We start from the raw sequence: 27,856 nt of genomic DNA, 5'->3' as shown, positions 1-27,856 counted from the left end.
CATTTATCTCCATTGTGAATGGCACCATGTTTAGTCTGTATACTTAAGCTCTAATATATAGCCCTGGCTGTCTATAAAGCAGACTGGCCTTGATATCCTTGATATCCTTGATATCCATCCACCTGCCTCTCCCTCCCAAGTGCTAGGATCAAAGCCATGTGCCACCACCACTAGGTGATAAATTTTAATTATTTAAATTTATATATTTTATAGTACTGAATGTCAAGACTATAATCTACATATATTTATATATTTTTATTAATTTAAAAATATTTTATGCTGCAGGGCTCCTCTGGATTAAAAAAAATTGTTAGGAATGTGCACACACAGATAACAATATGCAGATAACAATATCAGTGGGCCAAAGCAATTAAAATCCATGTTGTTCAATAGCCAAATGTATACTGTTACTGGACAGCAAAAACCTGAAGATCTTGGAATTTTCTCAAAATGGTCCCCCAAAATTGGAACCAAGACCAAACACATTTTAACAAATATGTGATATACACCCAAGCACAAAATCAATCGTATTCCTTTCAGAGAGACTGTGCTCATTAAATTAAGTCTCTCAAAATAATGTATGCTTATTCTAAAAGGAAAAATTTCTCGTTCTTCACAATAGCATTTCATAAGAAAATAATTCAACTGTTTCAGGATTCAGTTATTTTATTTTATTACAATCCTTTTTTTCCAAAACTACTAAGTTGAATACAATTTAACTGTCAAAGCCAAAAAGGAAACACATGAACAATCCAATTATTTCTTAACATAATAAAAGGAAGCACTCAACAAAATAAACACCCAGATAATCCATGGGGGTGCAGGCTTTTATCGCAAATAACTCAAAGAGTCTCAGTTCTAGAAAGATCTGAAACTAACATTTCTTTAAAGATGAAAATCGGGGCTGCTTGAATATTTATGAAGCAGGAATAAAATACTGAAGAGAGATATCTTCATGAACCAAAACAAGATGAAGCAGAGTATTGCTCAAAATATTACACAAGGCCACTGTGGGGTTTATCTGCTGTCCGTCGAAAAACTGTAGAAGCTTCCTGTTATTCACCCGCACTTGCACCATGTTCTCCGGGTCTTTGCCGTGAGACAGGCCCAGAACGGACTTGGGAGGAATTCCGAGATTTTTAAAATAGCTTTTAATAGTCACTGTATCAGTTTCCACGCTCAAGTTCATCTTGCCGTTTAGATTGGCTTCCACCAGCACACGATCCCCCACGTTTGCCATCCTCTCCACGATGTTCTTCAGGGTCTTCAAGGCTGGCAGATACACACTCACATCAGAGGCCCGAACCCGGGGCGCGGTGCACGCTTTCCACCATCTTCGGGGAAGCACCCTCACAGGGAGATCGTGGACCATGGCGCGGGTGTGGCCGGGGCACGACGCCAGCTCCACCGCCACAGTAAGGCAGGGGCGCTGCTTGTTGGTGAGCTGGAGCTTCAGGGATGAAGCGTTGCCCGCATTCCTCACCGCCCTGGCCAGATGCTCAGACATCAGCTCTAGGCAGATCTCATTGAACTCCTCCGAAACACCCTCCATGCAGAAGCGGTGGAAGGCTTCCTGCCTCACCTCACCCCACAGCTGGGCCTCCCCCAGCTGCCCCGTGGGGCAGAAGCACAGCCTGTCATGGCACACGCGGAGGACACAGACCTTTGCCAGCCTTGCTACGGTGCCGCTGACCTGGATAAAGAGCTCTAGAAAACGCTTGCTGGAGATCCTAGCCCGAAACTTCATGGTTCTGTGAGGAGAACGCAGCCAGGGAAGACAGTTGGTTCACCTTTCCGGCGTGAAGTGCAGCGCGCTTACCCATCCGGCCTGGGGCACAGCCGGCTCACCTACCCAGCCTGGAGTGTACCCTGCCGCCCGTCCCTCCAGCCCCAGCACTGCCTACACTTGGGTTCCATATGCCTGTATGCCTACTTCCACCTGAGGCAACCTAGGGCAGACGCTACTGGAGGACACTAAGAGTCGTCTCTGGACCCATCCTCACCTTCCTGCCCTATTTCAATGTGTAACTGATTCTGGTCTGCTCATAAGAACACTTTACACAGTGTGACCATAATTAAAAGAACCATTGAGATAACTAACCATTAAAACATTTGGGTACATACATAAAATATATACAGTCTTGTTCAATCCAGACATTGCTTGCAGATGTCATTACACGTGACTTACAAACAATGTGATACAGTAGACATGCATTTTACAACCTGGTATTTGCACCTAAAATACATAGATAATGGGCATCATTCCATACTATTAAACTCTAACAAGTCTGTATCATTTTCATGGCTGCTTGGTTTTTCATTATATTGATAAAATGATTATTCCACAAGAGGAATTCATATGATCCAATTTTGACCTTTTACTAGGATAAAAATGAACATCTGTTATACAAAATACTTTTACTTTTGTCAATATTTACTTGCATTAAATTGAAAGGGGAACTCTTGGTCATAGCATATACATATAAAATTCTTGTGTTACCAAATTGTCCCAGAGAAAAATCTATCAATATACCTTCCTATCAGCAGCATCGTATAATAATCTATTTTGTGTGTAGGGATGTGACAGGTAGAATAAAATGGCTTCAACTTGCAATGTATATACGTGAATTTTACATTCATGACTTTTTATGGAGTTTGCTGCTTGACTTTTAAGATCTCTGGTAAGGCCAGGCTGGTGACACATGCCAATAATTCCAACACTGGGAGCCAAGGCAAGAAGAAAGGATCACAAGTTTAAGAAAAGCTAGGGTTACATTCCAAGGCCAGTCTAAGCTATATAGCAAGATTTTATTTCAAATAAATAAATGAGTAACAAAAGAATAAAATCTCTGTCCCTGTGAACATTGCTCAGATTAGCCTTTGGCTTCCATACTGTTTACGGTACTCTCTGCATGTAATAAAACAATGAATCTTCCTATGTTAAATGTATTTGTCTTTCCTCTGTAGCTCCTAGAGTCCTGATCGTTTGCTCAGCTCCTGGCCTTTCAACTAGGCAGGGGTACCATAAGGTGTTGTAGAGACTGAGATCTGACTGGCTGCTTCTTCATCTTACTCCTGACCCAAAATAAGTCCTGAATCTCATCCCATTCTTAGCCCATAAACAGCAGTATCTCAGCTAGGAGGTCATAGCAATTAGTGGCTTTACGTCAACTTTCAGTTCTTCTTTGTCATAGTTGCTGCTCCATTGCTGTGAAGAGACAATATGACCAAGGCAACTCTTTTAAAAGGAAGCATTTATTGGGTGCTTGCTAACAGTTTGAGAGTTAGTTCATTTACTTCATGGTGAGAAGCAGACAGACATGGTGGTAAGGCAGTAGGCTAAGAGCTTTACATCCTTAATCCATAGGCAACAGATAGAGAGAGGGACACTGGGCCTGGCAGGGGCTTTTTAAACCTCAAAGCCTACCAGCACTGACACACCCCACTCCAACTAGGCTATATTTCCTAATCCTTCCCAAACAGTCCATTAAGTAATAATTAAGCATACGTACATGAGTCTATGGGGGCCACTCTCTTTCAAACCATCATATTCTTTGTAAGATCCACTTGCCCATGGATACCCTCAGGAGTTCCTCTATCATGCCCATCTCTTTGATGATCAGATTGTTGGGGATCAGCTATTTCAAGTTTTCATATGCCACAGACACAAAGGAATACATGACAATCCTCTGTCTGCTTCTATACTTATACAATGTTTTATCCATTAAAAAACAGGAACTCAGTGATCACCATATAGAGGATGACTCCCAGACCTGCCAGGTCTACCATGAGGTTCTTGTACTTTTGGTCCCTGAGGAGGGGGACTACAGAATATGGTATCCATCCTGTTTCTAGAACTGAACTCACTGCAGATGTCAGTCTGAGATGGATATTCAGGTTAGCATCTCCTATAGCTTGGATATAAAGTGTTCCACAAAAGTCAACAAGTTAAGTGTTTCATGTCCACAATGGTGCTACTGGGAGATGTAGTGGACCTTTAGAATGTGGGCTTAGCCCTCAGGCCACTGGGGTATGCTTTCAAAGAGAATGTGGGTCCTTACCTCTGTTCTATTTCTCTCTACTCCCTAGAACATGAGAGCAGTGGTGTTGCTTCTCCATATACACCTGCCATAGCATGTTGTCTAAAATAAACCTGTCATCTTCACAAGTGTCTCAGATATATCATTATAGTGACAGAAGCTAACCAACACAGGTGAAAGGACGGGTTGATGGTATGAAAGGACTTTTGGAATAGGATAGAATTTTAGGATGGACTATGGAATAGAATGGGATGATATAGAATGCTGGGGTAGAATGGGATGTAGGGATGCAATGGAATGAAATGTGGGACAGAACAGGATAAATAAGATGGGATGGCATGGAAAGTAAAGGGATGAGTTGCAGCACTGGAATGAAATTAAGTGACAGAATGAGATGGGAAGGAACAGGATGGAGTAGGATGGGATGTTGAGGTGGGAAGGCAGGAAGGGATGGGTGGGAGAAGATAGATGAAATAATGGGATAGATTTACATTAGACGGAATGTCAGGATGACATGAGAAGCAACACTGTAATCCATCAGATGTGATGGATGGGATACTGCGATCAAATGGGATACAATTAGAGTAACTGTTTCCTAGAATGACAAAGCCCCACCACACTCAGGCCGGAAGTCACATGCTGACCCAGATCATTTCTCGCATTGGACTTATTAATATTCCAGACCCCAGAATCAATTCTACCATCTTTTAAGGGAAGGGGCCCCAAAGGGCTCGCTATCTGTGTAGAGTAAAATAATGTCTGAAGTAAAACAGTAAACCTCTAAGATCCTGTAGTAGCCTTTTCACTTACAATTTGAAATTTTAACAATTTTTGGCTTTTAAAGAATTCATGATGTACACTTAAAATATTCATGCCTTTTAAACATCTAACTGATTTTCTCAAAATGATTCCACAACTTAACTGGCATTACAATACTGTAAGAAATTGTTACATAAGATACACAAGACATTATCAGCATCTATAAAGCAGGGAGAGATACAGCTGTGACCACATTTTGATTTCTTATTTACAGTTGGGAGTAGACTGTTCCCTTGTGTGAAACAGAAACTCACTATATCCATGATGGCATCTTTAAACACAAATGTCACAGCCTCGGCCCAAGAAAGTTAAGTCTTCTTTTTCTGGTGGTGTGGTTTGTTGTTGTTGTTGTTGTTATTTTTGCTGGGGTTTTGTTTGTTTGTTTGTTTGTATGGGGGGTATGTGTTTTGTTCTTTGTTTTTTTGTTTTTGTTTTTGTTTTGAGACAAGGTCTGGTTACATAGCCAAAGCTGGCCCAAGTTTCTAATCCCTCTAGCCTCTGCTTCTCCAATGCTAGGATTACAGGGCAGCAACATCTGAGCTTCCTTTTTTTTTTTTTTTCTTTTTGAAAGTCAACATCAATTAAGATGCAGTCCATATTATTCCATAAAATGAGTTCTGGGTTGCAAGCACGCCAGTTCCTCAGCAGTAGGGATGAGGATGCCACTCCCTTACACCTCACATGGCACAAAGACAACAAAATAACAACAACAAACGGCATCAGGTAGAACCAAGTTTCTAGCTAGTATCTTTCTCCCACCATCAAAGAACTTGAAGCATCTGGTAAATTTTAACTTTTTAACACTTAAAATGCACCTACTGGCAGCAAATCCCCTGGTAATCTAAGAAATAATTTCTTCTTCATGTTTAAAGGGGTGGAAAAGACAGACGTGAAAACTTGCAGGCTGAAGCCTCACAACAGCAGTGAATCAAGAATTCCAACACAATTTTTTCTCCCCTCCCAGCTATAAACCTGCAATTTCTAGAAACATCAGAAACCCCTTTTACAGTAAATGGATATGTCCTAATTCCCTTGTGCGACACTAGCTTTATCAAATTAGATCGTAAACCCATCCATGGCTCCAGCACCATCTCATAATCCCAATTAATAAAATAAAGGGGGAACAGATGTAATAGGTGTTTGAATGAGAACGGCCCCGTCGGGTCATATTGGCCCCGATGGTGGAACTGTTTGGGAAGGATTAGGAGGTGTGGCCTTGTAGGATGCAATGTGCCACTGGGAGCAGGCTTTGAGGTTTCCAAAGGTTAGTTTTCTCTACCTGATGCCTGTGGATATGTGAGCCCGCAGCTACTGCTCCAGCCCCAGGTATACCTGTCTGCTGTCAATTCAGTGTTTTCTTTTCTGGGGTGCTTTGGTCATGGCGGCTCTTCACAGAAATAGAGAAGTAACTAAGACGATAGTGACAGAGGAGGGGACGGTGCCTTGAAAGCTGGCAAAACAAAATTCCGAAATCTTCCAAATTCCTAGATAGTCACCACTGAGACAAGAAAGTGGGACCCTTGCTTGACAAATCCATAGTCATGCTCTTGATGTGAGCCTTACTTTCCCCAAGTGCCTCTATTCCTCTTAATGCTTGGAACTAATTAAGATAGGCATCAGAGTGTATATTTAATAAAGTCCAACTCGGCTTCACACCAGCTCTTTCTGAAATTCTGTTCTTGTAGCAAAGCAAAGCATTCTATTTCACCAGAGCAGGAGAACCTAAAGGGTTAAGGGAGATCTTCAAGCTGTTGCAGGTGAGTGTGGAGCTGGGCCTCCATCCTGCCATGCCTGACACCTCCACTAGGGAATTCCCGATGGGTGGGTTTGCTCTTTAACTACTTAAATGGTCCCTAAAGGAAAGCCTTACGCAGTGTTCCTTCCTGTAAGCTGTTCCCTGGACCCTCGGCTTCTCTCTAGATCATCACTTCTCCCTAGGCTGTCACTGCTTTTCATCTGTCTGTAGTTTGAATATACCTTTGCATAATTGTGGGTAATGCCTGTTCCTGCTACCCAAGCTTACTGGGTCTGGGGTGTGCTATCTAACACTAATGTTGAACAACCCTCAGTCAATGTTCCTTGTCTTCTCTTTCTAGAATCCCTATTATGCATACATGACACTTTTTTCACAATTCTTGGATATCCTATTCCATATTCTGTGGTGATTTTCCTCTTTCCAGTATAGTTTATGTTTGTATTGAGATTTGAGGTTCATGGCTTCTTTTCTCAGACAAAGTCAATCTATTGATGAGAGCATCAAAGTCATGCTCCATTTGTCAGTGTTTATCTCTACTACTTCTCCTAACTGTCCCATCTGTCTAGTTACATTATTTATTAAGACTATTTCCATTAAAGCCCTTGGGGTGTGTGTGTGTGTGTGTGTGTGTGTGTGTGTGTGTGTGTGTGTGTGTGTGTGTGTGTAAGCTGTTAATTCTCATACCCATCCCATACCTAAGCATGATTGTAATGTTTCTTTTTTCTCCAAATGGCTGCATGTGGTATGCTCATTAAGCCAACACTGAGCAACCAGAGAAGAGACTCCTATGCTGGCAGCTGTATCTGCCCATTTGTCTCAGTACAAATGGGGCAGCAGTTTGCCCTATGGAAAATATATGAAGGAGATAAAATGGGGATTTTCATAGTAAAAAACTGTTAAATCTAAAGATTGTTGTTGTTGTAGCTATTTTTAAAAACAGTGTTATTAATGGAATATATATGTACTAAATTAAAGGCGAAACCATAAATATGTGCATTGTTTTAAAATTCATATTTATGAAAGAAAGGTTAGAAAGAAATACCATACTTCTGCATGTATTTTTGTTGGTAAGTTCCATTTAAAGCAGTACCATCAAGTAAAGCTTTGGCCAACATAGCAAGTAAGCTATAAATTACAGGGTTGTATGGTAGTATTTTCAGCTATTCAAAAATTAAAGATGAGGTACAGTGGTTTGAGTGAGAATGGCTTCTGCAGACCCATCTATGTGAATACTTGGTCCCCAGTTGGTGAGCTATTTGGGAAGGACTGGGAGGTGCGACCTTGAAGAAGATGTGTTAATGGGGTTAGGCTTTGAGGTTTCAAAAGCCCACACCACTCCCAGTTAGTGTGTGCTCTTCCTCCCTCCCTGTCTCCCTCCCTCCCTATCTCATGGCTGTGTCTGCTCCAGTGCTATGCCTGCCTGCTTGCCCACAAGCTCCCAGCTCACCCTTTAAGCTGTAATCATCAATAAACTCTTTCTTCTCTATGTTGCCTTGGTCATGGTGTTTTTTCATAACAAATGAAAAGCAAGTAAGACTCGAGGAGTGGGAGACGGCTTGGCTTAGCATAAGGCCTGAGTCCTGATATTTAGACCCTTGTAAAAGGCAGGCCTTGGAGTGGAAGCTGTCTCAGAAAGTAAAGGTGGAAACCAAAGAAAGGTGTGTGATGTCAACTCTAGGGCATACACACACAGAGTAATAATGAAAAATGAAATTCTTTTCCTATCTAGTAGAAAAGAGTCTAACCCCTGGGATAAGGAGAAACAGAAACTTTTTAATAGTTTTTGAAACTGTTTTCACACATAAAGTATGATATAATAAGACTTATAGGCTTACAAGAGGCCAATAATAATGAGGATTTTTGAATATGTTAACAAGGTTTCACTTACTACAGGTCATTAATAATGAAATGTTCTCCATAAAGGAAATTCTAAGTAAGAGGCTTTATACTTTAAAAATGTATGTGTAATTTTCAAGTATTTTGGCCAAGATGTTTCTACTCTGCATTTGCCTTTCCAGTATTACATGGGAGAGAATGCACCTTTAATAATTCTAGGCTAGAAATGTGGCTCAGTAGTACAGTATTTGTCTACCAGAGGCAAAGCCCTGGTTTTAATCTCCAGCACAGCAAGAAATAAAAAATCATCACAGAAGTTACCATAATTTTTTAGTTACCATGAACATTAATGACTGTTCTGGGCATGTTCCTAGATTACTGCTTCAGACTGCAGTGTTTAATAAGCTTGTTTTTTATAGTCTTACTTGATGTCTGTCAGACTCTTACTGATTATTAAAACCAGGGTACCAGTCAACTACTTCCAAATCTCTGAACTTCTGCACTCCCTGACTGATGGCCATTCTCTCCAGTCCAGGGTGGGAGCTCTGATGATGTTGAAGATGCTCAAATACCTCTTAGGCCTCTCTCAGGTCAGAACCAGAGTACCGTGTGCTTCTCATCCCAGACCAGAGCTCTCTACTTTCCAATAATCAATGTGTGGGCAGGACCAACCTTTGTAGTAAAGACTGCTTTGTGTACGGCAGCATAGTTGGTCTCTATGCTTTATGCCAGTAGCTCAGCAGCATGGACTGTGCAAGAGTGGAGAAATCAAGCTGAACACAGAAGCAAGCATGCCCGCATTCATTTCTCTCTGCTCTTGGCTAGAGTTGTAATGCAACTATATGTTTTAAGTCCCTGCTGCCTTGACTTCCCCACAATAAGACTTAAAAAGAACAGTGAACTAAAATAAACCTTTCTCCTCTAAGTTGTTTTCTGTCAGGGTATTTTGTTACAGCAACAAAAATGACACTAAGTCACAGCTGAAGACCAAACGTCCAGACACAGACCATCAGAGTCACAGCATAGCACTGCCACTCAAATTCCAACCTTATGGTAACGTCATGACCTTTCTGAAATTCCATCTTCTTTATGTTTCCTTTGGTCACAGAAGGAACCTACCCCTGATCATCCTACAGGCCCAGACTCTAAACTCCATAGAGAGCACCTTCAGATCCCTGTCTAAGAAAGAACAAGCAGACAATGGGACAGCGCTACTGCTGTGATGACATCTACTGTATCAGTTTTAGCCACTAGGCTCCTGACAGGGAGACATGATGCCCAAAAGTATTGCTTGTGACTTACTTAATTAAACAGGAAGTTGAATACTTCCCATGATCCAAAAAGGGCAAACTAAGAACTAGCAGAATCTACATTTAATTAAGTTTTATACTGCTATTGCAGAGCCTAAAAGAACTAACAAATTCTAAATAAGAAATTAAGCCAAAAATGTTAAATTAGTCATAATTCACATACAATTGTTACAGGGAAATCAAGGTTCACACTTTAACTTCTTAGACTCATTAATGATAGAATTTAGAACAGACTTGGAAGAAAGCCCAAAGCCTATTTTATTAAGAGTTTGAGAGACAGAAAACAACAGGTCCAGGAGGCTGAAAATCTCAGCAGGTGTCAGTAGGAGGAGGAGGGAGAAAAAGAAGAAAGTCAGGCCTTAAGAAAGCAGGCAGCGTGGGTAATGGAGAACAGCAAGCAGCTACGACAGGGGAGTGTGGCGGCTGAGTAGAGAATGAGAAAGTACAGAGTATACAGGAAGCATGCCCAAGCTTTGGCAAATACCCAAAAGGAAACAAAACTAAACAAAACAAAACAACCCAAAGAAGAAAAGGTTAAAAGTAACACTTTTCTGAGCAAACAAAAATATTCAATAGGCATCTATGCTAGATGATAGAAGCTATGCAAATGATTGCACAAAGGAAAAGTCTCTTGGAAGGATAAATAAAGTATCCCATTGAGGGGGGTAATTATTCCTACCTCCTTGGCTTGGGTTCCGGTGGTCTCTTGACCAGGTAACTGACAGGTCCAGCTCTCAAGGGAAGAGACAATAGTATGCAATATTCTAATCTTTGGAGATCAGAATGTCAAATTCCCATCCAGGGTAAGATAGATGCCATTCTTTTGACCAGGAGGAAGCAGCTTCCCTTTAAAGGACCTCAACAGAGCCCATATACCCACAATGGCCCCCAAGGCTACTGTAACACAACTAGCTAAGTTTGAGCCATTAAAACTAACTAAATGGATCCATACATCAAACCTATGAGTTGCCCTGCTGCCAGACACACAAGCAAAAACCAAGAATTGACTCTTTCAAGTGTGTTTTATGGAACATCCTAAGGCTCTTCACCTCATCTTTAGCCAACAGTCTAAACAAAAAGGGGAAACAAAGGCAGCCAATCATTTTGGGTTTAGTTTTGTCCCTCTGGTCAGGTGCTCAGACTTCTCCCTGAGATCTGTGGTGCTGGTACGTTTCTCTGCATCTCCCCTGTGTAGCAGAAAGAGTTCTCAGTGCCAAGGACATTTCATGCCTCCCAAACCAATCCTCTGGATAACATTTCAATCTAAGGTCTGTTCAGAGCAAGCAAACCTTTAGCAGTATGTGCCCCTTCCTGTAGAATGAAGAGCAAACACCTTACAGAGCAGACTGCACAGTGGTCCCAATACTGTGCTCCAACAAAGCCAGCTTTGACTGCTGTGACAGTTGTGGGACAACAGTTCAAAGTAAGTAATCAAGACTTCTATGTGATCACTCCATTTCCCTCCGTAACTTTGTAAAAGCAGCTTCTTAAGCACTCACTTAGCCTTGGAAGTAGCTTATTACATCCTCTTAGGCAACGGCCATGTGAGCAAAAGTTCTTGGGGAGAACTGAACCTTCCATGGAACCTCTAGCAAGGTCTAGTGACTGATGAGAAGCTCAGCGCTGGGGGACAGGCTGGAATGCGCAGGCCCAGAGCATAATCATGTTACATTTAGCCTCCACAGTAGCCAGTCCTTGCTGACTTAACATCCTTGTACCTAACAAGTAAAACTTTAGGAATCTATTAACACAACAGACCACAAACTTCTACCAACCAGGAGGCAAATGTCTTCAGCTACAGTCTGAGGCCTGTAACAGATTCTCTGCTGACTCAAGCCTCGTACCTAAAGTTCCCACCAGTGATTGAGAGGATGTCTTGATGTACGATCTGTGACTCTGCTCTGTCACTATAAACGTCCTCAAACTGTTAACACACTGAGGCATGAAACCTGTGCTCCCAGGCCAGCGTCACTCATGTGGCTCCAGAATAATCTGACTCTTACTCTCTTTGAGGTGAGAGTTGTTTTGTTTTGATAATAACTAGAATTTAGATCATGTTTCCCTGGAAGAGTTCACAAAATACTGTTTAAAAAAAAAACACCTTGCATAATATTTAAACTTCTTACAGCACCTGGCCCAAAGAGAAAAGAAAAGCCACACAACAAAGCTTCCGGTGTGACTGGGAGCAGCAGTGGCTGCGAGGCGACCTGGGCTCACACTCCCGAGGCTAAGGCACGCCTTGTTCCCTATACCTCCATTCCCTCCACATGCTACTAAATCCTAAAGCTGCTGTTCAAAGTCCTCCCAGCATGATGGGGTCTGGAGAGATGGAGCCCCTGAACCATCTCTGCTCATCAGTTCATAACCACCCTTAACTCCAGTTCCAGGGGATTTCATGCCCGTGTCTGACCTCATGTGCACCACCATACACATGCAAGCAAAACACCCGTAAAAAATAAAATAAAATAAAAGTTTATATATATAAATATATATATATACATATGTATATATACATATGTATATATATATATTAAAGTCCTCCTAGTATGAGAATTATGTTTTCTTTTCAGCGATTCATGACAGTTAAACAGAAGGCTAGGGACAGAAAACATCACAACTGAGAACACACCTTTGATATGCAAACAAAATAATCTGGAGTCTAAGCCGCCTTTAATTCAGCAGCCCATAGTCAGGACACTAGAACCTCCCTGAAGCATTCTGGGTAACAGACACAACCTCCCTGAAAGCATCCTGGGTAACAGACAACAAGACCACCACGAGGCAGAAGCACACAAGAAATCCCAAGCTTGCTAATATGACCTACCCTTGCTTGCCCCATTCTCTCCATTAAGACTGTAATAAAGGCTTTGGCCTGGGCTTCCCCTGGCTCCTTCTGCCTGCTGATTTACCCAGGTGCTTCCTGGGTAGACTGGACTGGCATAGCCCTGCCTCCTCTCAGGAATCACTAGCAATCAACTACCTTTGCAATAACTACCCTCTCCTGTTCCACTGGATTCATAATACGTGCACAATAAGACCTCCTCTGAAAAGTCTCTTACAGCAGACTATACTGAGTGACTCAGAGATACAAGCCTGTGACCCAGCACACTAGAAGCCAGCTGGGCTACAGAAAGAGCCTCTCTAAAAAGTAAGTGGAAGAGGGCCAGGAATGAGGAGAGGGAAACAGGAGAGTACAGAGAGGAGCAGGGATGGTGGAGTGTGCTATTTGCATGTGTGAACGTGCCAAAATGAAGCAGGTTATTCCATATATGATTTGTCTGTGATCACATTTGTCTATGGTCACTTACATATATAAAATGTATTTTCCATTTAATTCTAGAATAAATGTATTTCATTTAATAAATGAACATTTAAAATGCTCCCATCCATTCTTTCCCTGAACCACAGAGGGTCTCAAAGTCAGAGGAGATGGGGAAAGGGGACAAAAAGCCAGCAATTAAAGAAACACACTGTATTCTGAAGATTTTACAAGGCTCACTGGTAAGAACTTCCTGGTTCTTGTGAACTGAACTGTTACAAATTCAAGGCAAAATTATGATATCTATCCTTAGTCCATTTAATAGCCATTCACTCTCTCCCTTCCAGATCTAACCTAACACCTTGGTCATCAGTAGATAAAACATTAGTAGAGACCTAGGTTCAAGCAATGAAAAGCTAGGAGAGCGTGGAGACAGGGAGTGCAGAGACTGCCATGTGAAAGAAGGCACAGCAGAGGGGTACTGGAAGCCTGGGCTGTGGGCTCCATGTAGGAACAGCAGAAAACTACACCGTATGTAATAAATAAATCATAAAAAGGTCATAAGGGCCCCTGCCTCTTCCTCTGCTGTAGCTAGACCACCCAGGTGCAGGCCTGACTTGCAACTCCAAGCTCACCTGTCTCTCCCCTAAACTATCTCCTTCCCATAACTATTCATGAGTCTCCGCATAACTCCTTAAGAGGCATAAATAAGAGCCAGCAGAAATCAGACAGCTCCTGAGACCTACCACACGGTCGTCCCTGCTTCGCTCCCACCTCTACCTGCCAGCCTCACCACTACATTTAGTCTATGCCTTCCTTCATGGTTTTGTTCTGTGACTGTATAAAGTTCACATGACAAGCCAGGCAGTGGTGGTGCACGCCTTTAATCTCAGCACTCTCGGGAGGCAGAGGCAGGTGGATCTCTGAATTCCAGGCCAGCCTGGTCTACAGAGTGAGTTCCAGGTCAGCCAAGGCACACACTACCCCCCAAAAAAGTTGACATGACAACTTCAATGCTGGAACATGTCATTCCTTGGCCATGGTCATTCATATTTGGCTTAGAATAAACTATCTCTTACTCCCTTTGAGGTGACAGCTATGTTGTTTGCAAGATATATTTTAAAATTCTTCACTGAGTAGTGACAGTAGAAGATCCAGAACACCTGATTCCTGACTTCTCCAAAGTCCTGCCTGTGTCCTAAGAGAAATGGGTGAGTGGGAAGCAGCAGATGAGAGACCTCGACTCCTTAATTACTAGGTTGAAGTCTTCATGCCTTCTACACAGTTGGCACCTGAGGTATACTTCCACGAATAAAGGTAGCTCTAGGTTTTATTTAAAATCCTTTTCCAGCTAGAGGGCAGAGTTCAGTGACAGGCCTTCCAGAAAATGAAGATATTTTAAAGAGACACTTGGGTCTCTCAATCTGACTATCAGACTATAAAAACAAGGAACTCCAAAGAAATGGGAAATCTCATGCTGAGAGAAAGAAAAGGCATCAGCCAGAGAGGGAGTTAGTTTCCAGAGAGATTTCCCGCAGTTCTAACAAGATGAGAGGGAAGCACAGACAGTGACCGTGGGTGGAACCACACCTTGACAGGGATGGTCCAGATGAGCACATCCTTAGCCTTATCTTCTGAATATTAACTTCAACTCAGAAATACTTCAATTTCAGTGTGTATCATAATTTTTTTTATTACATTACTTTAAGTTTCTGGAGAGCTAAAAAGCCATGGTGTATGTGTGTGTGCACTTGCATATGTAGATCACAGGGCAACTCTGTGGAGTCCGTTTTCCCTTCTACTTTTACATAGGTTAGGTTCTGGGGCTTGTACTCTGTTGTCAGGCCTGCATGCTAAGTGCCTTTTCCCACTGAGCTATCTTGCCAATGGTAAACCAATAAATCTTTGCATAAGAACAATCACCAAAAACTACCATAGAGGCTGAGTTTGCTAATTACAGCCTACGCTGGTGATCATTCAATCCAGCGTGATCTTTGCTCTTGATCATCAAAACAGAAACATGCCACAGGGAAAATGAGATGGATTCCACTTAGCTGGCAAGATCTGAGCTGAGCATCCTTTCCTAGGACATAAAGGTACAAATACTGACATTTTATTGTTCCTATAGAGAATTATCTAAAGAACCAAAGATTCAAATGTGTAGGTCTAAAACTTTTTCTTAATTATTTAACTGAAATGAATTCTTCATCAATCTTGATAACAAAAAACAATTTGTTTCTTTCCAACCTGGTGACACAAGCAGCTACTCAAAAGGCTGAAGCAGGAGGGTCCCTTAGGGTCTCACTGGCTACAGAGTGACTTCCAGACTACACTGAGCAACTTACTATGACCCAGTCTCAAAACAAAAAGTAAAAAGAAGGCCAGGACACAGCTCAGCGGGAGCCCACCACCTGCTCAGCACAGCAGAGACCCTAGTGATTGCACCAGGATCACAAAAGAAGGAAAACTATAGTTTGTTTGTTTTCAATTTAAAACATGGATACATGAAAGAGGAAGAGATGCTGCTGACACTATATAAAATGCAACAAACTTTGAGTTCTAAATCATGAAAAGTCCAAATAAAAGTGGTAAGTTCCTTAGGTTCAGAAATGAACTGTCTTCCATGGAAATGGGCCTGAAATGCTGTCTGCCACGCTGCCAAGTTCCACACTCAGCAGGCACCTCATCCACCTCCCTTAGCCAGCCTGCTCTGAGGACAGCTCCAGGGGCCCCTTTCCTGGACAGTTTATTCCTCAAGGAGCAGCCTAGAAACAGCTAAACTAGAAACAGTGGGGCTCAGTCAAGCAGGGACCCCCTTTTAGAGTTCCCTATCTGCAACCAATAAGCACAAGGAAGATTTTTAAGAGGCACCTGTACATCTAACTGCCGCTGTGGGTGGTGGGCAACTAACAGACAACACACCCACCACATTTCAGTCATCTTAGCCTGAGACCATCATGTTCCCAAAACACAAGTTCCATTTTGGTTATCACTGTTTGACTTAGCCATCATTTGTAGCTATTTTTTTTTTCTTTCTACATAAAGACAATGTTTACTTCTTAGCTAAATGTCACAGGTCATCACTAATACTATTTATTTACTTTACCATAATTAACAGTCAAGTTATCAGAAAGTTCAAAACAAGTAAACTCAAACAAGCAGAAAGAACAATGGCGGGGCCTATCAGATGGCTTATCAGGTAAGGGTGCTTGCAGCCAAGTCTGACAACCAGAGTTCGATCCCTGGATCCCATACAATGGAAGAAGATGACTACATGAAGTCACCCCCTTGAACACTCTGCCCTACACTTGTTCATTTCTCCTGTGAGGTATGACCATGGAGTTTTCTCAGCAGGATGCTAAGATGCTCATACAAATTCCTATTCCCCCTCCCAGCCAGACCCCCAGGGAAGAGTGGCTGGACTGTGAAGCTCCAAGAACACATAGCGCTCCGAGTAGCTTGTATAAGCTGCTCAGTCACAGCAGCAGGGGCCTCCTGCGTTGGAAGGAGAGAACAGACTCCCCTCCAAATTGTCCTCTGATCCCTAAATATGAACTGTGGCACGTGAGCCCCCCCCAACATACATGTAAAAGTGAAACACACATTTTGAAAATAAAATTGATTAGTGGTAGTTACCAAAGTGAAGGACGTAAAAGAGCTGACGATGAGTCTGGGGATTTCATCTGTGGTGACAGCCATCCAACTTTGAGTACAAACTAGCTGTGCTTCATAATTCTTATATTAGAGAAACATCATTAGCACCATAAATACAGAAGTCCAAGAAGGCAGAATGCCAGAGGAAATATCAAGATGGTAGTATTAAAAAAAAAAGTTTTAAAGTGTCCAACACTACCACCACATACTTGAAGTCTTCAGATATAGACTTGGAGGCTAAGGAGAGCCATGTCCTCAGTGAAGAGACACAGGAGGAAGTGCAGGTTTCCCCCTCACGGATGCCAAGTGAGCCCACATGCTACAACTCAGGACTAAAGGCAGGTGGGATGGGGTGCAGTGTAGAAAACAGGGTGCCATTGGCCTAGACTTCCTTGTCCTCACTGGACAACTCATCAACAAAACAATCCCAGCCCAGCAAGACTGCCAGGAAGACAGGAAAGAAAAGCTAAACAATGCACAAATCCCAAGGAATGTTAAAAGTCTACAGCTATTTATTCAAATAACAATGCACTTGAGCACCTCAACAAAAAATGTTCAGAAATAAAACCAAAGAAACATTCCTGAGACAGTGATAATCCGAGCATAAGGGGAAAGAGACTGTCCCAGTGCACAGGACGATACAAAAACAAAGTTTCATCTGTCTCTACTTGTCAGGCATTCAAGAAGAAATAATGTAATATTCCCTGCTGACAAAACAACAGTAAACAGGCATGCCAAAATCCATGGCGTCTCCACAGAAGGTCAAGGAATCAACCATCAGCTTAAATTGGTTTATGTTTTTAAAATGGTCAAACATGGCAGATGTCAGTTAACTCCCAGATCCTTTTACTTAACCACAGTTGGATTAATTCAATCCGAATTTTAAATAATAGCTTTCCCAATTTCTAAAAATACACCGACATTGTTGCTATCTTACAATTTCTGCTTTATTTGTCTAGCTCCATCTCAAAAGAAATTTCTTCAAGGCCATATATCCTGACATAGTGAAAGGAAATAATCACAGCACTCAGCGGTGCCATTAACATTTCTGAGCCACAGGGGATTAAACAGGCAGATGCTGAGGAAAGTGCCTGTCTGAGAGGCCAGGGCAGTTCAGCCTGCACTGCAGCTGTGAGAGACTGGAGCTGCTAGCAGTGCAGTCAAGCTTAGGGGAAACCCTGAGCACAATTCCGGCATCCGAAATAAATTAAAGTAAACAGTATTGCTCTCTCTCATCCACCCTGTTAGCAGCCTCTCCGCAGAGCCGGAGACCACACACTCGGACCACACAGCGCCAGTCCGGCTCACTCGCACGCAACATCTATAAGCTGTCACTCTGCAGATGGGGGGAGCAAAAGGAGAGGGGGCTGGAGGGGGCAGCTAGAGGGAAGAAGGGAGGGGAGGAGAGCAGGAAAGGAGATGGAAGAGGTCCCTGCACAGACAGCTGGAGAGTGGTGGCTTTGGGGGAGACGAGGAGGGTGGAATCTATAACCCTCCTTGAAAAAACAATCTGGCCATGGCCATGTGCAGTCTTGACCTGGACTCCCCGAAACCAATTTAGCAGCTGATGAAGGATTAACAAAGCATCCATTTAACATCAATTAACCTCCTATCCATCACAGGTCAAAACAGAAAATCACTACTATAAAAGTATCTCATTAAAATAAAGCCCAAAAGGCCGTCTTTTCTTATAATAACTGCATTTTCTTTATGGATTTATACTAGGTTATACATTCTCTCTTCTCACCGTTAAAGACATACATTAAAGGGTTTTTGCCACAGAGATCAACAAGGGATTAAGGGGGTGTTATATGCCTGTGTGCACGTGTACATGCATACAAATGTGGAGATCAGAGGTCAGTCAGGTATCAGCTCCTATTGCTCTCCAGCATTCCAGTCTCTCCAGCACTGCAGGTCCTCACGTAAACACCATAAACACCGCAAGCACCTGACTCACTAAGCCAGCTTCCCAGCCTTGAAATCAGAAAGTTAATTTCACAATTTTCCCTTATTGTACTGAGTCATAAATTTAAATTTTCCAAAATACTTATTAGTAGAAAAAAAATCAAAGTAAATTGCTATTGCCTTTTATAGAATATTGGGTTAAAAGTACATTTTAAAATTAACTGGTAAAAACAATATTAGGGAAAAGTCAGAAAATGAAATTATAGCCAAGAAGGAGTTCTAGGATTGAATAAATAAATAAACATTAAATAAATAATGCTCAGTGAGTAATGTTTTTCTCGTGCCTCAGTGCAAAACCATAACTAACAAACACAAACCTGAAAGAAGCCAGAGAACCCAAACTGTTCTGCAGCAGGGCCTGCTCAGAGACTCAGGTCTTGACTGGGCAGCAGAAAGGCAAGCTGAGTGGGTAAAGCTTCCTGCCTGGCCTGCCTCACCATGTCTTTAGAATTCATTTCTTTCTTTACCACCACAAATGAAATGTAATTGAAATATGTTATCTATGATTTTTAATGAAAATATGAATGTTTACATTTTAGTCTGTTGGGAAGAAAAATATAGCAATGAGGTTAACAATAAATGAATGGCACATAACATTTATTTATTTTTCGATTTTATCTCATGTCTCTTTGTTTATGGTTGAGGAAAAAAATTACTCCTCATGGTGCACTTGGACAAATGGGATTAGAGGAAGAGAAGGCGTTCGGAGGCCATTAGGAAGCAACACTAACCAGACCAAGAAAGCACACAAAGTCTGACAACAAGGCCTTCAATGCTCCTGCACAACTTATCTACTTTATTAACTCCTGGATTGTGCAGCTGGCCTCATAAAACAAGGACGGACTCACCAAGAAGAGCTGCTAAGAATCTCCACCCCCATGTCCTCCCCCTGCCCCTCCCCCTCTCCCCACCACTGCTCCCCAGAACTAGCATCACAGCAGGCCCTATCTTCCCATACTGCACAGCCCAAGGCTGGAGTCTGAAGCTGGCTGGTCCTCAACCCACTACACACTGACAAACTGTCAGTGCTGAGGGCATACTACTGACGGAAAGGAAAAAGGGAAGGTGGCTTCGCATGAAAACAGCATCACTCGCTCAAAAACATTTTGCAAATTGTATCCTGTATACACAACAATCCCTTCGTAGATCCACATGGAACAACAAAAATTCTTGGTGTATCAGAAATTGTACTTTTCAAGAAAAAAAAGCTCAGATGTCACTCCTAAAAGACAAACCATCTACAAAAGACTGAAAAGGTCACTAGCAAATAAAACCATTGATTAGGCCACTGAGATAATTTAGGCTAAAAAGAAAAAGATCACCTGGAATTTCAACAGGTTTGCTCCCAATACCTAGATCAGGAAGGGTGCTAAAGGTTTAACTAGGTCTGTGAAAAGATTTATCATATCAAAGCACTCGTTAAGGGCTCGCTGTGTCCCCAGGTGTCACAGTGGACAGGAGTAACATCAGAAGGCCAAGACTGACCACTGCCTTCAGAAGGATCATCAACATTTATTTTTTAAAATATGACTGGAAAGGAAAGAAGTATAGAAAAAAATTAAATAACAGCAGAGGCAGGCGGACTGCTGTGAGCTCAAGGCCAGCCTGGTCTACAAAGCAAGTCCAGGACAGCCAAGGCTACACAGAGAAACCCTGTCACACAAAACCAAAAAAGATTCTGCGATCAAGAGAGGGTTGTATTCCTGCAGGTGCCTTTCTTGCTGCTGCCTCTGAGCTACACACACAAAAAAAGAGCGGTTGGGTTAGCAAGACAAAAATGACCTTCAAAAGAGGCTGAAGCAGATGAGCTCCCCAGCCAGGTACAGAGAGACATGCATCTCTGTCTGAAACTGGAGAAGAAACTGTCTTGGTACAAGGACTACAGGATTCTGTTCAGGTCTGTTTTTTTCTAGAGCAGGTGACAAGGTGAGTACACGTGAATGGAGGAACAATTTGAAAAGTATAGGTCGGAAAGTGGGTGATAATCTAGAAGACTCCTTGATGGCCCCTTTCAAAGGTACTACTGTTGGGAACAAGCGAAAGAAACTTACTGTAAGTTCTACCACTTAGTTTGCAGCCTCCACTTAATCACAGGGAGAAACTAAGTTCAAGGTCCCAGGCCCTAGGGGAGCTGGGGACTTCCCAACAGCGGAACAGCTTCTGTTGTAAGGAGACAGTTGTCTAAGTCCAGCCTTCTCAGGGTCAACTTGTAAGGAGACAGTTGTCTGAGTGCAGTCATTTCAAGGACAACTTCTCCATCTTGCTGGCAGGGTCACTCCAGTTCATGTTCCCAGGCCCAGGAGCCTACTCCTATCCTGATTGATGGAAACTCCCTTGCTCAACCCCTTATGTCAAACTATGACTGGACAGTGCTACAGCCCGCCCGGCTCCCCCTCGCTTTATGGTTGCATTCTTTAAATATGCTGTACAAAGTCCATTCAGGGTCCCAGTTCAGTTCCTGAGTCTGCTCCAGGGCTTTGATCGATGATGGATCGGATCGGTAGCGGCTTGATTTCAATAAGTCTTTGTTACCGGCACTGATCTGGCGTTTGAGTTGTGATGAATTTAAGAGGACACTCCCAAAACTATTCCTTGCCTCCTGACCTCAACAGCATCTACTTTCTCCCCCTGTATCTTCCAGCTTTTTGCTTCTCTTTGAGCCTCACCATCTTTTAGATAACCACAGTTCCCAAATAGTTCCTTCATTCAAGTCTCATTGGAACCATCTGGCATGAATTCTGTTTCCTGCAGAGCCCCTAACTTACACACACATACATCATGTCACTCACATGGGGCTTCCATTATGATGAAACCACAGGCAAATAACTCAGGCTATTTATCTGGCTTTCTCGCTCAGTAAAATGATAATATAATGAGTGCAATCATGTAACTTCCAAAGTCACAGAACTTAAAACTGAAAATGACCTTCAGAAAGGGAGAGGGAGCGCAAGCCATTAAAGCTTCCAGAGGAACCATTAGCAGAACAAGGGAGCGCCTTCAACATTGTATATAATTCTGAGTACTTCTTAGATCCACCCTGGGCAGCCGGTTTGATTATCAATTAAAATCTAGACTCCTAAGGTCCAGAAGAACAAATTATACTCTAAAAACACAAACAAAATGAATGTTCCACCTCAGTTCTAACTGCCACCAACAGTATTGAGTTTAAGAATGTTCAGGAAGCTTTTTCAATGACCAAATGTAATTGCGAGGAGATGGATGTCTTACAGGTCTGTTCCAAATGCCATGCCTGACCAAAGGCACTCAGTAACCCAGAGAGCACTTGCCCATGCTTGCTCACTGGCCACTCAGAAGCAGCCCAAATGACGCCCATGCTCACAGGCCTTCTCTGTCTTTGGGGGCTCCTCAGAGGCCCCCACTCTATCTCGTCAGACCCTTTCTTCTCCAAACACCCATTACTACAGTTTGGTTCAAGCTATTTATTTTTAGAGAACAAAAATACCCCCTTCTGAATCCAGGCTGCTGTTTTGAATACCTAGGTCATATGCTAAAATTGGGTGATGCAGGGATGACCAGAACCCCTCCTCGTATGGGTTGAGTTTTCTTGATAATTGCAGCCCCTAATGCTCAGAAATAAGCAAAAGGTATGATATAGTCTCTGAATACACAAAAGAGGGAAACGAAGGCCCAGAGATGCTGAGTAACGAGCTGTTGTCATGCAGCTGGCTGCTGGCAGCACATGGAGACGCGAATGGTTGCTTTAACTCCTCCACCAAAATAATTTTGACTCTAATTTCCAAATTGAGACCAAAAAGGCCTACGTGCACATTCGCAGCTTCAAACTTCCCAACGTCGCTATAATTATTTCACGTTTGCCTGTTTGAACCAATAGCAATCACCCTCTACTCAACAGAAACACACTGTGAAGTGATTCCGGCCCTTCCATTGCCGCTCCACAGGCCACGGGGGGGGGGGGGGGGGGACGGGGGGGGGGGATGGGACGGGGGGGGGGGGGGGGGACGACGACACATACACTTCCCAGACTTTATCACTCTACACTTCCTCCTCACACCGCTTAGTAACCAATGGTATTTCCCACTCCAATCGATCTCAAAATCGTCTAAACCCCACCCACGAGATGAATATTTAAAAACACGCTTTGTGTAGTATACAGTAAGCGCTGCTAGGAACATGGGCCTGAGGAAGGTGAGTAAAGAAACGCCAGGCATAGTGCTGTGTGTCCCAGCCCCAGGGGCCGCATGAGGATTACTTGCACCAAGGAGTTCAAGATCAAGCTGAGCACAGAGAGACCATCTCAAGAGGGGTAAATAAATAAGAGTAAACCAGAAAATATGTGGGAGGGTGACTGAGAAAGAAGTTTACCGCTCGCGGTTCCCATGTGGCCAGATCCTGCTGTTGCTACACGCTTAGAGATTATATTCAATACCAAGTCCTTTACCAGAATGCAGAGTCTTAAACTGTGGGTGGCGATCCAGTAGGTTACACAGGGTCATGTAACTGAATGCAGAGGGAGCAATAAGGAAAAATGAAAAAGAAAAAATGAAAGTTTTCGGAACACACAGGATCAAAAACGAATTCAAAAATCAAACCCAGAGTGAATTCAAGGTGTTGCCAGCAGTGCTCAATCCAACTTCATCATCACAGCCTTGGTTGTGAAAGTCTCTCCCTGAGTGAGTTAGTTCATGCTGTTAGTTAGTTAGTTAGTTAGTTAGTTAGTTAGTTCATACTGCCATGCCATGAACTAACCTAGAGCGTTAAACTCAAACACTTCAATGCAAAGTCAAATTACTGTATGTTATAAATAGCCGTGCATTCACTGTATGTCACTATTAAGATATAAAACATCCCCTATAGCCTCAAAGTCTCTGAAGCCTGGTTTGGGTGGTTTTGAAAGCTTTGGGATGTGAAAGTGAGTCACTAGGGGCAGGAACTTGAGGTTTTAGAAAGCCAGCCCCACATCCTGACTTCGGTCTGCTTCCTGTGCCACCAAGAGGTGAGGAGTCCCAGGGCCACCATGGAGCCCTGTCACCATGGTGCTGCCTCACCAGCACAGGCTATACAATTGCTAACTATCGGCCAGAGTAAGCCCTTCCTCTCTTAAGTTGCCAAGCAGGTAGTTGGTTACAGCAAAGAAAAAAATAACACACACACACACACACACACACACACACAAACACTGTTGTGTTTGGAAAATGGTTTGATTACAGAAAGCAAAGACTATATATACACTTCCCTGGTGGCATGCCTCAGCATGCAATCATCAAAGGGGGGGGGGGGGTCTTTGAATGGTGTTATGTGAGAATTTTCATTTGAAGAATGGCTGTTTGAGTTACTGACTTGAAGTTCTAAAAGATCAACCAGTGAATTTTGTTTGAGAGTAAGGACAAATTTTCAACAATTTCCAAAATATTCCTGATTGTACTTCTATCATTTTGTACTATGCATTTATATGGAGCGATGTTTTTGGTATTGGCGATTATAAAATTAAAATAACAATCAACCCTAAAAAGCCTTGAAGATGCTCAGTGTCTTATAGTATCAAATATTTAACCGAGACTTAGTTATTTATGTAAAAAGTAATGAATCATCCAGCTCTATGCTTTCATCTTTAGTAAATGGTAAAATTACATATATACAAGAAAATTGTTTTAAAATAAAATGCTTTGTTATTTATGGATAGTGAATACATACATTGTCTACCTATTTTATAAACTTAACATAGGTGAGGTCATGGAAATTCTTTGCAAAGTTTTAAGTTGGCAAAAGTTGAAGAAGCCCCATACTAGCATACAGCCTTTACAAATGTTTTGCATGTAATCTATAAGGTTATGTATCACCTTTTGAAAGGTGATAGTTCAAAATGTCTGGTACAAAAAAAGTTAAATGATTTACAAGAAAAAAAAAGCACCTTCTAATGATTGCAAGAGCTGCTCCCAGTAGATGAGAGACCAACCATTCTGTTTCCCTTCTTAAAAATACTAAGTGTCTACTGAGTAAAACCAGAGACCACTGTAAGGAGCCAGTCCGCATAGTCTTTACCTATCACCTTGCGAATCGCTTATTTTTCACACTTAGGTCATCCTTGTTTTAACTTTCAGTTCCTTACCACTGACAGAATCTGTTACCAAGCCTGAGCTTTATAAACAAAGTCGTACTATGCATTAGTAGACTGAGTACTGGGCACCCAAATGGCCTAATGGAGGTGTGGCTGACTTAGAAACACGCACTTGCTGCTTTCACTTAACTCAGCTCACAGAGTCCTAAAGATACCAATTCAAGCTTAGCATCAGCGTCAGCACCGAGGCCTTCAGCGAACTGAAAACCGACCCCTCCATTTCGACAGCACCTCCCGGGGTCCAGCTCGGCGGCCTGCGCGGAGGCGGGCGCGCGGCAGGCGCAGACTCGCCCCGCGCCCCGTACAAGCAGCCCCGCGCCCCGGGTCCCTCACCGCGCCTTCCCAGGTCGGCCAGGCCCGAAGGTCCCATTCCGCATAGCTCCCCGCGGGGCCCCGGGCATCCTCGGGCAGGACGCAACACTCACCTCCAGCTTCCACTGCCAGCTGCCGGCGTCAGGTCCCGGCCGACCTACCCCCAACTCCGGGCCGATGCAGCTAGCCGCCGCAGGGCCGCACTTCCGCAAGCCGCGAGCGCCGAGCGCGTCGATCCGCCGCCTAGCCGAGCGCCGAGCCCTGGATGGACAGCCTCTTAAAGAGGGGAAGAAAAAGGACAGGAGGAAGGAGAAGGGAAGTGGGAAGGAGCGGGTAGACAGGATGGAAGTGGAGAGGAAGGGAAGAGGAGGAAAGGAAGTGTGAAGGAGAGGAGGGTACGGAGTGGAAAGGAGAAGAGGAATTGGTAGAAAAAGGAGAAGGGAAGCAGAAAGGAGACAGGGAAAACGGAAAGGTTGAATTAAGAAAGGAAAAAGGGGGGAGGGGTAACGGAAGTACAATAGGTTAGGGTCACAGTAGATGTTGGTCAAGCACCAACCAGGGCAGGAGGTAAACCTCAGCCAATGGACTGCAACTAGCAAGAAGTGGCCACCAAATTAAGGAACCCCACAGGTCAGAGCTCTGCGGTTCCAAAGGCCTGAGAGGCAAAATGACTTGCAATTTCGTGAGACCCCAAAATTATAGAAATGGCTTCCATCTACAGCTCAGAAGTCCTAGCTTTGAGTGTGTCCTCCTGTGAGCTGGCCTCTAGCTCTGGAGATGGCCGGCTGAACTGAAGCAGGCTGTCCCCCTGTGCCTTCCACCGCAGCGGTCCAGGCAACAAAAGACGGTGATGGGGCAGACAACAATGGCAGAGGTAGAGATCAGAGATCTGCTTGGGGCTGTGTTGCCATGGCTGTGGAGAGAAATAGCTACAGTGCGCTGCTCAAGAGCGTCTTTGTGTAAGACCGACAACAGCCTAACTGGTGGTTCTCAACCTTCCTAATGCTGCTACAACCTTTTAACACAGTTCCTCAGGTCGTGGTGACCCCAACCCTATTTTATTTTGGTTATTTTGTAACTGTAATTTTGCTACTGTTATGAGTCATAATGTAAATATATGTGTTTTCTGATGGTCTTCGACAACCCTGTGAAAAGGTCATTCAGCCCCTGAAAGCTCAAGGCCCACTGGTTGAGAACTACTGACCTAAGTTATTACTTTTCAGATGCCTTTATTGCTGAATTATGCATTTATTCAGTACAAACACGAGAGGGGGGTGTGGTAGAGATATTGTGAATTAAGAGATATAGTGTGGCTATTCTCTCCTTTATGTGAGGCGATGATATGTCAAAGTGTTTCTAGAACCATCTATTTTGAAGAACAAGGGAACAACACTCTTTATATGTGTGGGAGAGACTTGGCAGCAGAGGTCCTGGGAAATACTGTAAGAACTCTCTGGCACTCATACATCCTTTCACAGTGAAACCAAACCCTTCGACTCTCAGTGACATGCCATTTCTCAGGTTAGGCTATCCTGCCATCAAAGCCAGAATGATGGCTCTTGAGAACTCACAGAGTTTTCCTGGATCAAAAAATAACAATAAATATGCCATGCTAGTGAAACAGAAACACTCAGCAAAGGAAAGAGAGTCTTTTGTTACTATAAAGAACCTTGGTACAATTTTCTTTCTTCCCTTCCTCCTCTTCTGGTCCTATCCCTGAAGCCAACTAGCAAACATTGGTGCAGAAGTTGACAGAAAATAAAATCGTTAAACCTGAAATTGCTATAGTAGCTGCTGGAGCAATTATAACTCATTGGGTTTCTGTTTTCAACACTGTTTCAGATTTCATTATAGCTAAAAAGAAGGACTCATTCCTCCCTGGTCTCTCCAAAACAGTCCTTGGAAACACTTGGAGATGCCGTTGCTCTGCTCCTTGGGTAATTTATGTATCTGTTTTGCCTTACATCAACACCTTAAGTCCTCAGGACTGCGTGACATGTCAGTTGGAAAGGGACCATAGTTAGTGCTCAACCTAACCTTCAACACAGCTCCTAATGTGCCGTCTCCAAATGCTCCTTCTTAGCAGAAGCTGTCAATTAGTCATCTAACTCACAGACTCCAAGGTCCTTGCTGGGGTATTCCCGCCATATTCATCGTCATGGTGTATACCAGGGAGCCACTGGGACAGCTGTTGAGTCCACCAGGCTAGCAGCCACAAGACCAGCAGCCATGTTCTGTCAACAGAGTACTGTCTCATTGACTCTCTTGTCCTACTCCTGAGCTCCTCGAGAGAAGGGTTTCTGTGTTGGATGAAAAATTGAAGTTCACTTGTTCGTTATGGTAACACCAGAGCTGGCTGCTTAAAAAAAAAAAAAAAAAAAAAAACTAAACTAAATGGCCATGCAAAAAGAAAAAAAAGCAATATTTAATAAATAAATCTTGATAATATAGTGATGGCTAACATGCGTTAGCAAATACTGCCAGCTTTGGCATCCTTTCTGTTTAAAGCTACAGAGAGGATTTGAGATCCTGCAAGCACCAAGCTATGAGAACAATTCCTTAGCCGTGGTTCTTGGTTTAGGAAACCCTTTGACTCATATTCTTTTCACCTTCATTTTAACTATGCATGCTCCTAGCAATTGCCTTTAAACAGGGTTAGTTACCTTCCCTTCTCACTGGCTTCAAGTCTCGGTGTGAAAAGTCATATGTCTCTGATCAATTTTACAGTGAAAGGGAGCCCTGAGGGCTTTCTATTTACTTGGAATTTGCATATTTCAATTTAAAAATTGTAAATAAACTTGCCTCTAA

The 27,856-nt window shown here is 43.0% G+C and overlaps 2 protein-coding genes across 5 annotated transcripts in view; both read right to left on the bottom strand.

The window, feature by feature from the left end:
• The window catches only part of EXOC2 (exocyst complex component 2), a 163,010-nt gene extending 137,728 nt beyond the window's left edge, over nt 1–25,282 (bottom strand). Inside the window, exon 1 of the mRNA XM_084796271.1 lies at nt 25,162–25,282. The gene's annotated coding sequence lies outside the window, so the exon portion shown is untranslated. The remainder of the gene's footprint in view (nt 1–25,161) is intronic.
• On the bottom strand, nt 649–25,221 carry HUS1B (HUS1 checkpoint clamp component B). 4 transcript variants are annotated; one of them, XM_084796275.1, is made up of 3 exons: nt 25,162–25,221; nt 3,167–3,208; nt 649–1,751 (listed from the first exon to the last, which is right to left on the bottom strand). In XM_084796275.1, the coding sequence occupies exon 3, from the start codon at nt 1,745–1,747 to the stop codon at nt 917–919; it is 831 nt and encodes a 276-aa protein (XP_084652401.1). In that variant the 5' UTR covers nt 1,748–1,751; nt 3,167–3,208; nt 25,162–25,221; the 3' UTR covers nt 649–916. The 4 variants fall into 4 exon arrangements, with proteins under 4 accessions (XP_084652401.1, XP_084652398.1, XP_084652399.1 ...); XM_084796272.1 differs by lacking the exon at nt 25,162–25,221 and adding an exon at nt 24,849–24,909 and having other exon boundaries at nt 649–3,208; XM_084796273.1 differs by lacking the exon at nt 25,162–25,221 and adding an exon at nt 24,867–24,892 and having other exon boundaries at nt 649–3,208.
• Nucleotides 25,283–27,856: the final 2,574 nt, after the last annotated feature.

Source organism: Acomys minous, assembly GCF_964271855.1.
Source record: "Acomys minous genome assembly, chromosome: 9".
Classification (NCBI taxonomy): Eukaryota; Metazoa; Chordata; class Mammalia; order Rodentia; family Muridae; genus Acomys; species Acomys minous.
Note: the sequence above shows the minus strand (reverse complement) of the source record. Positions and strands in the feature narration are given on the sequence as shown.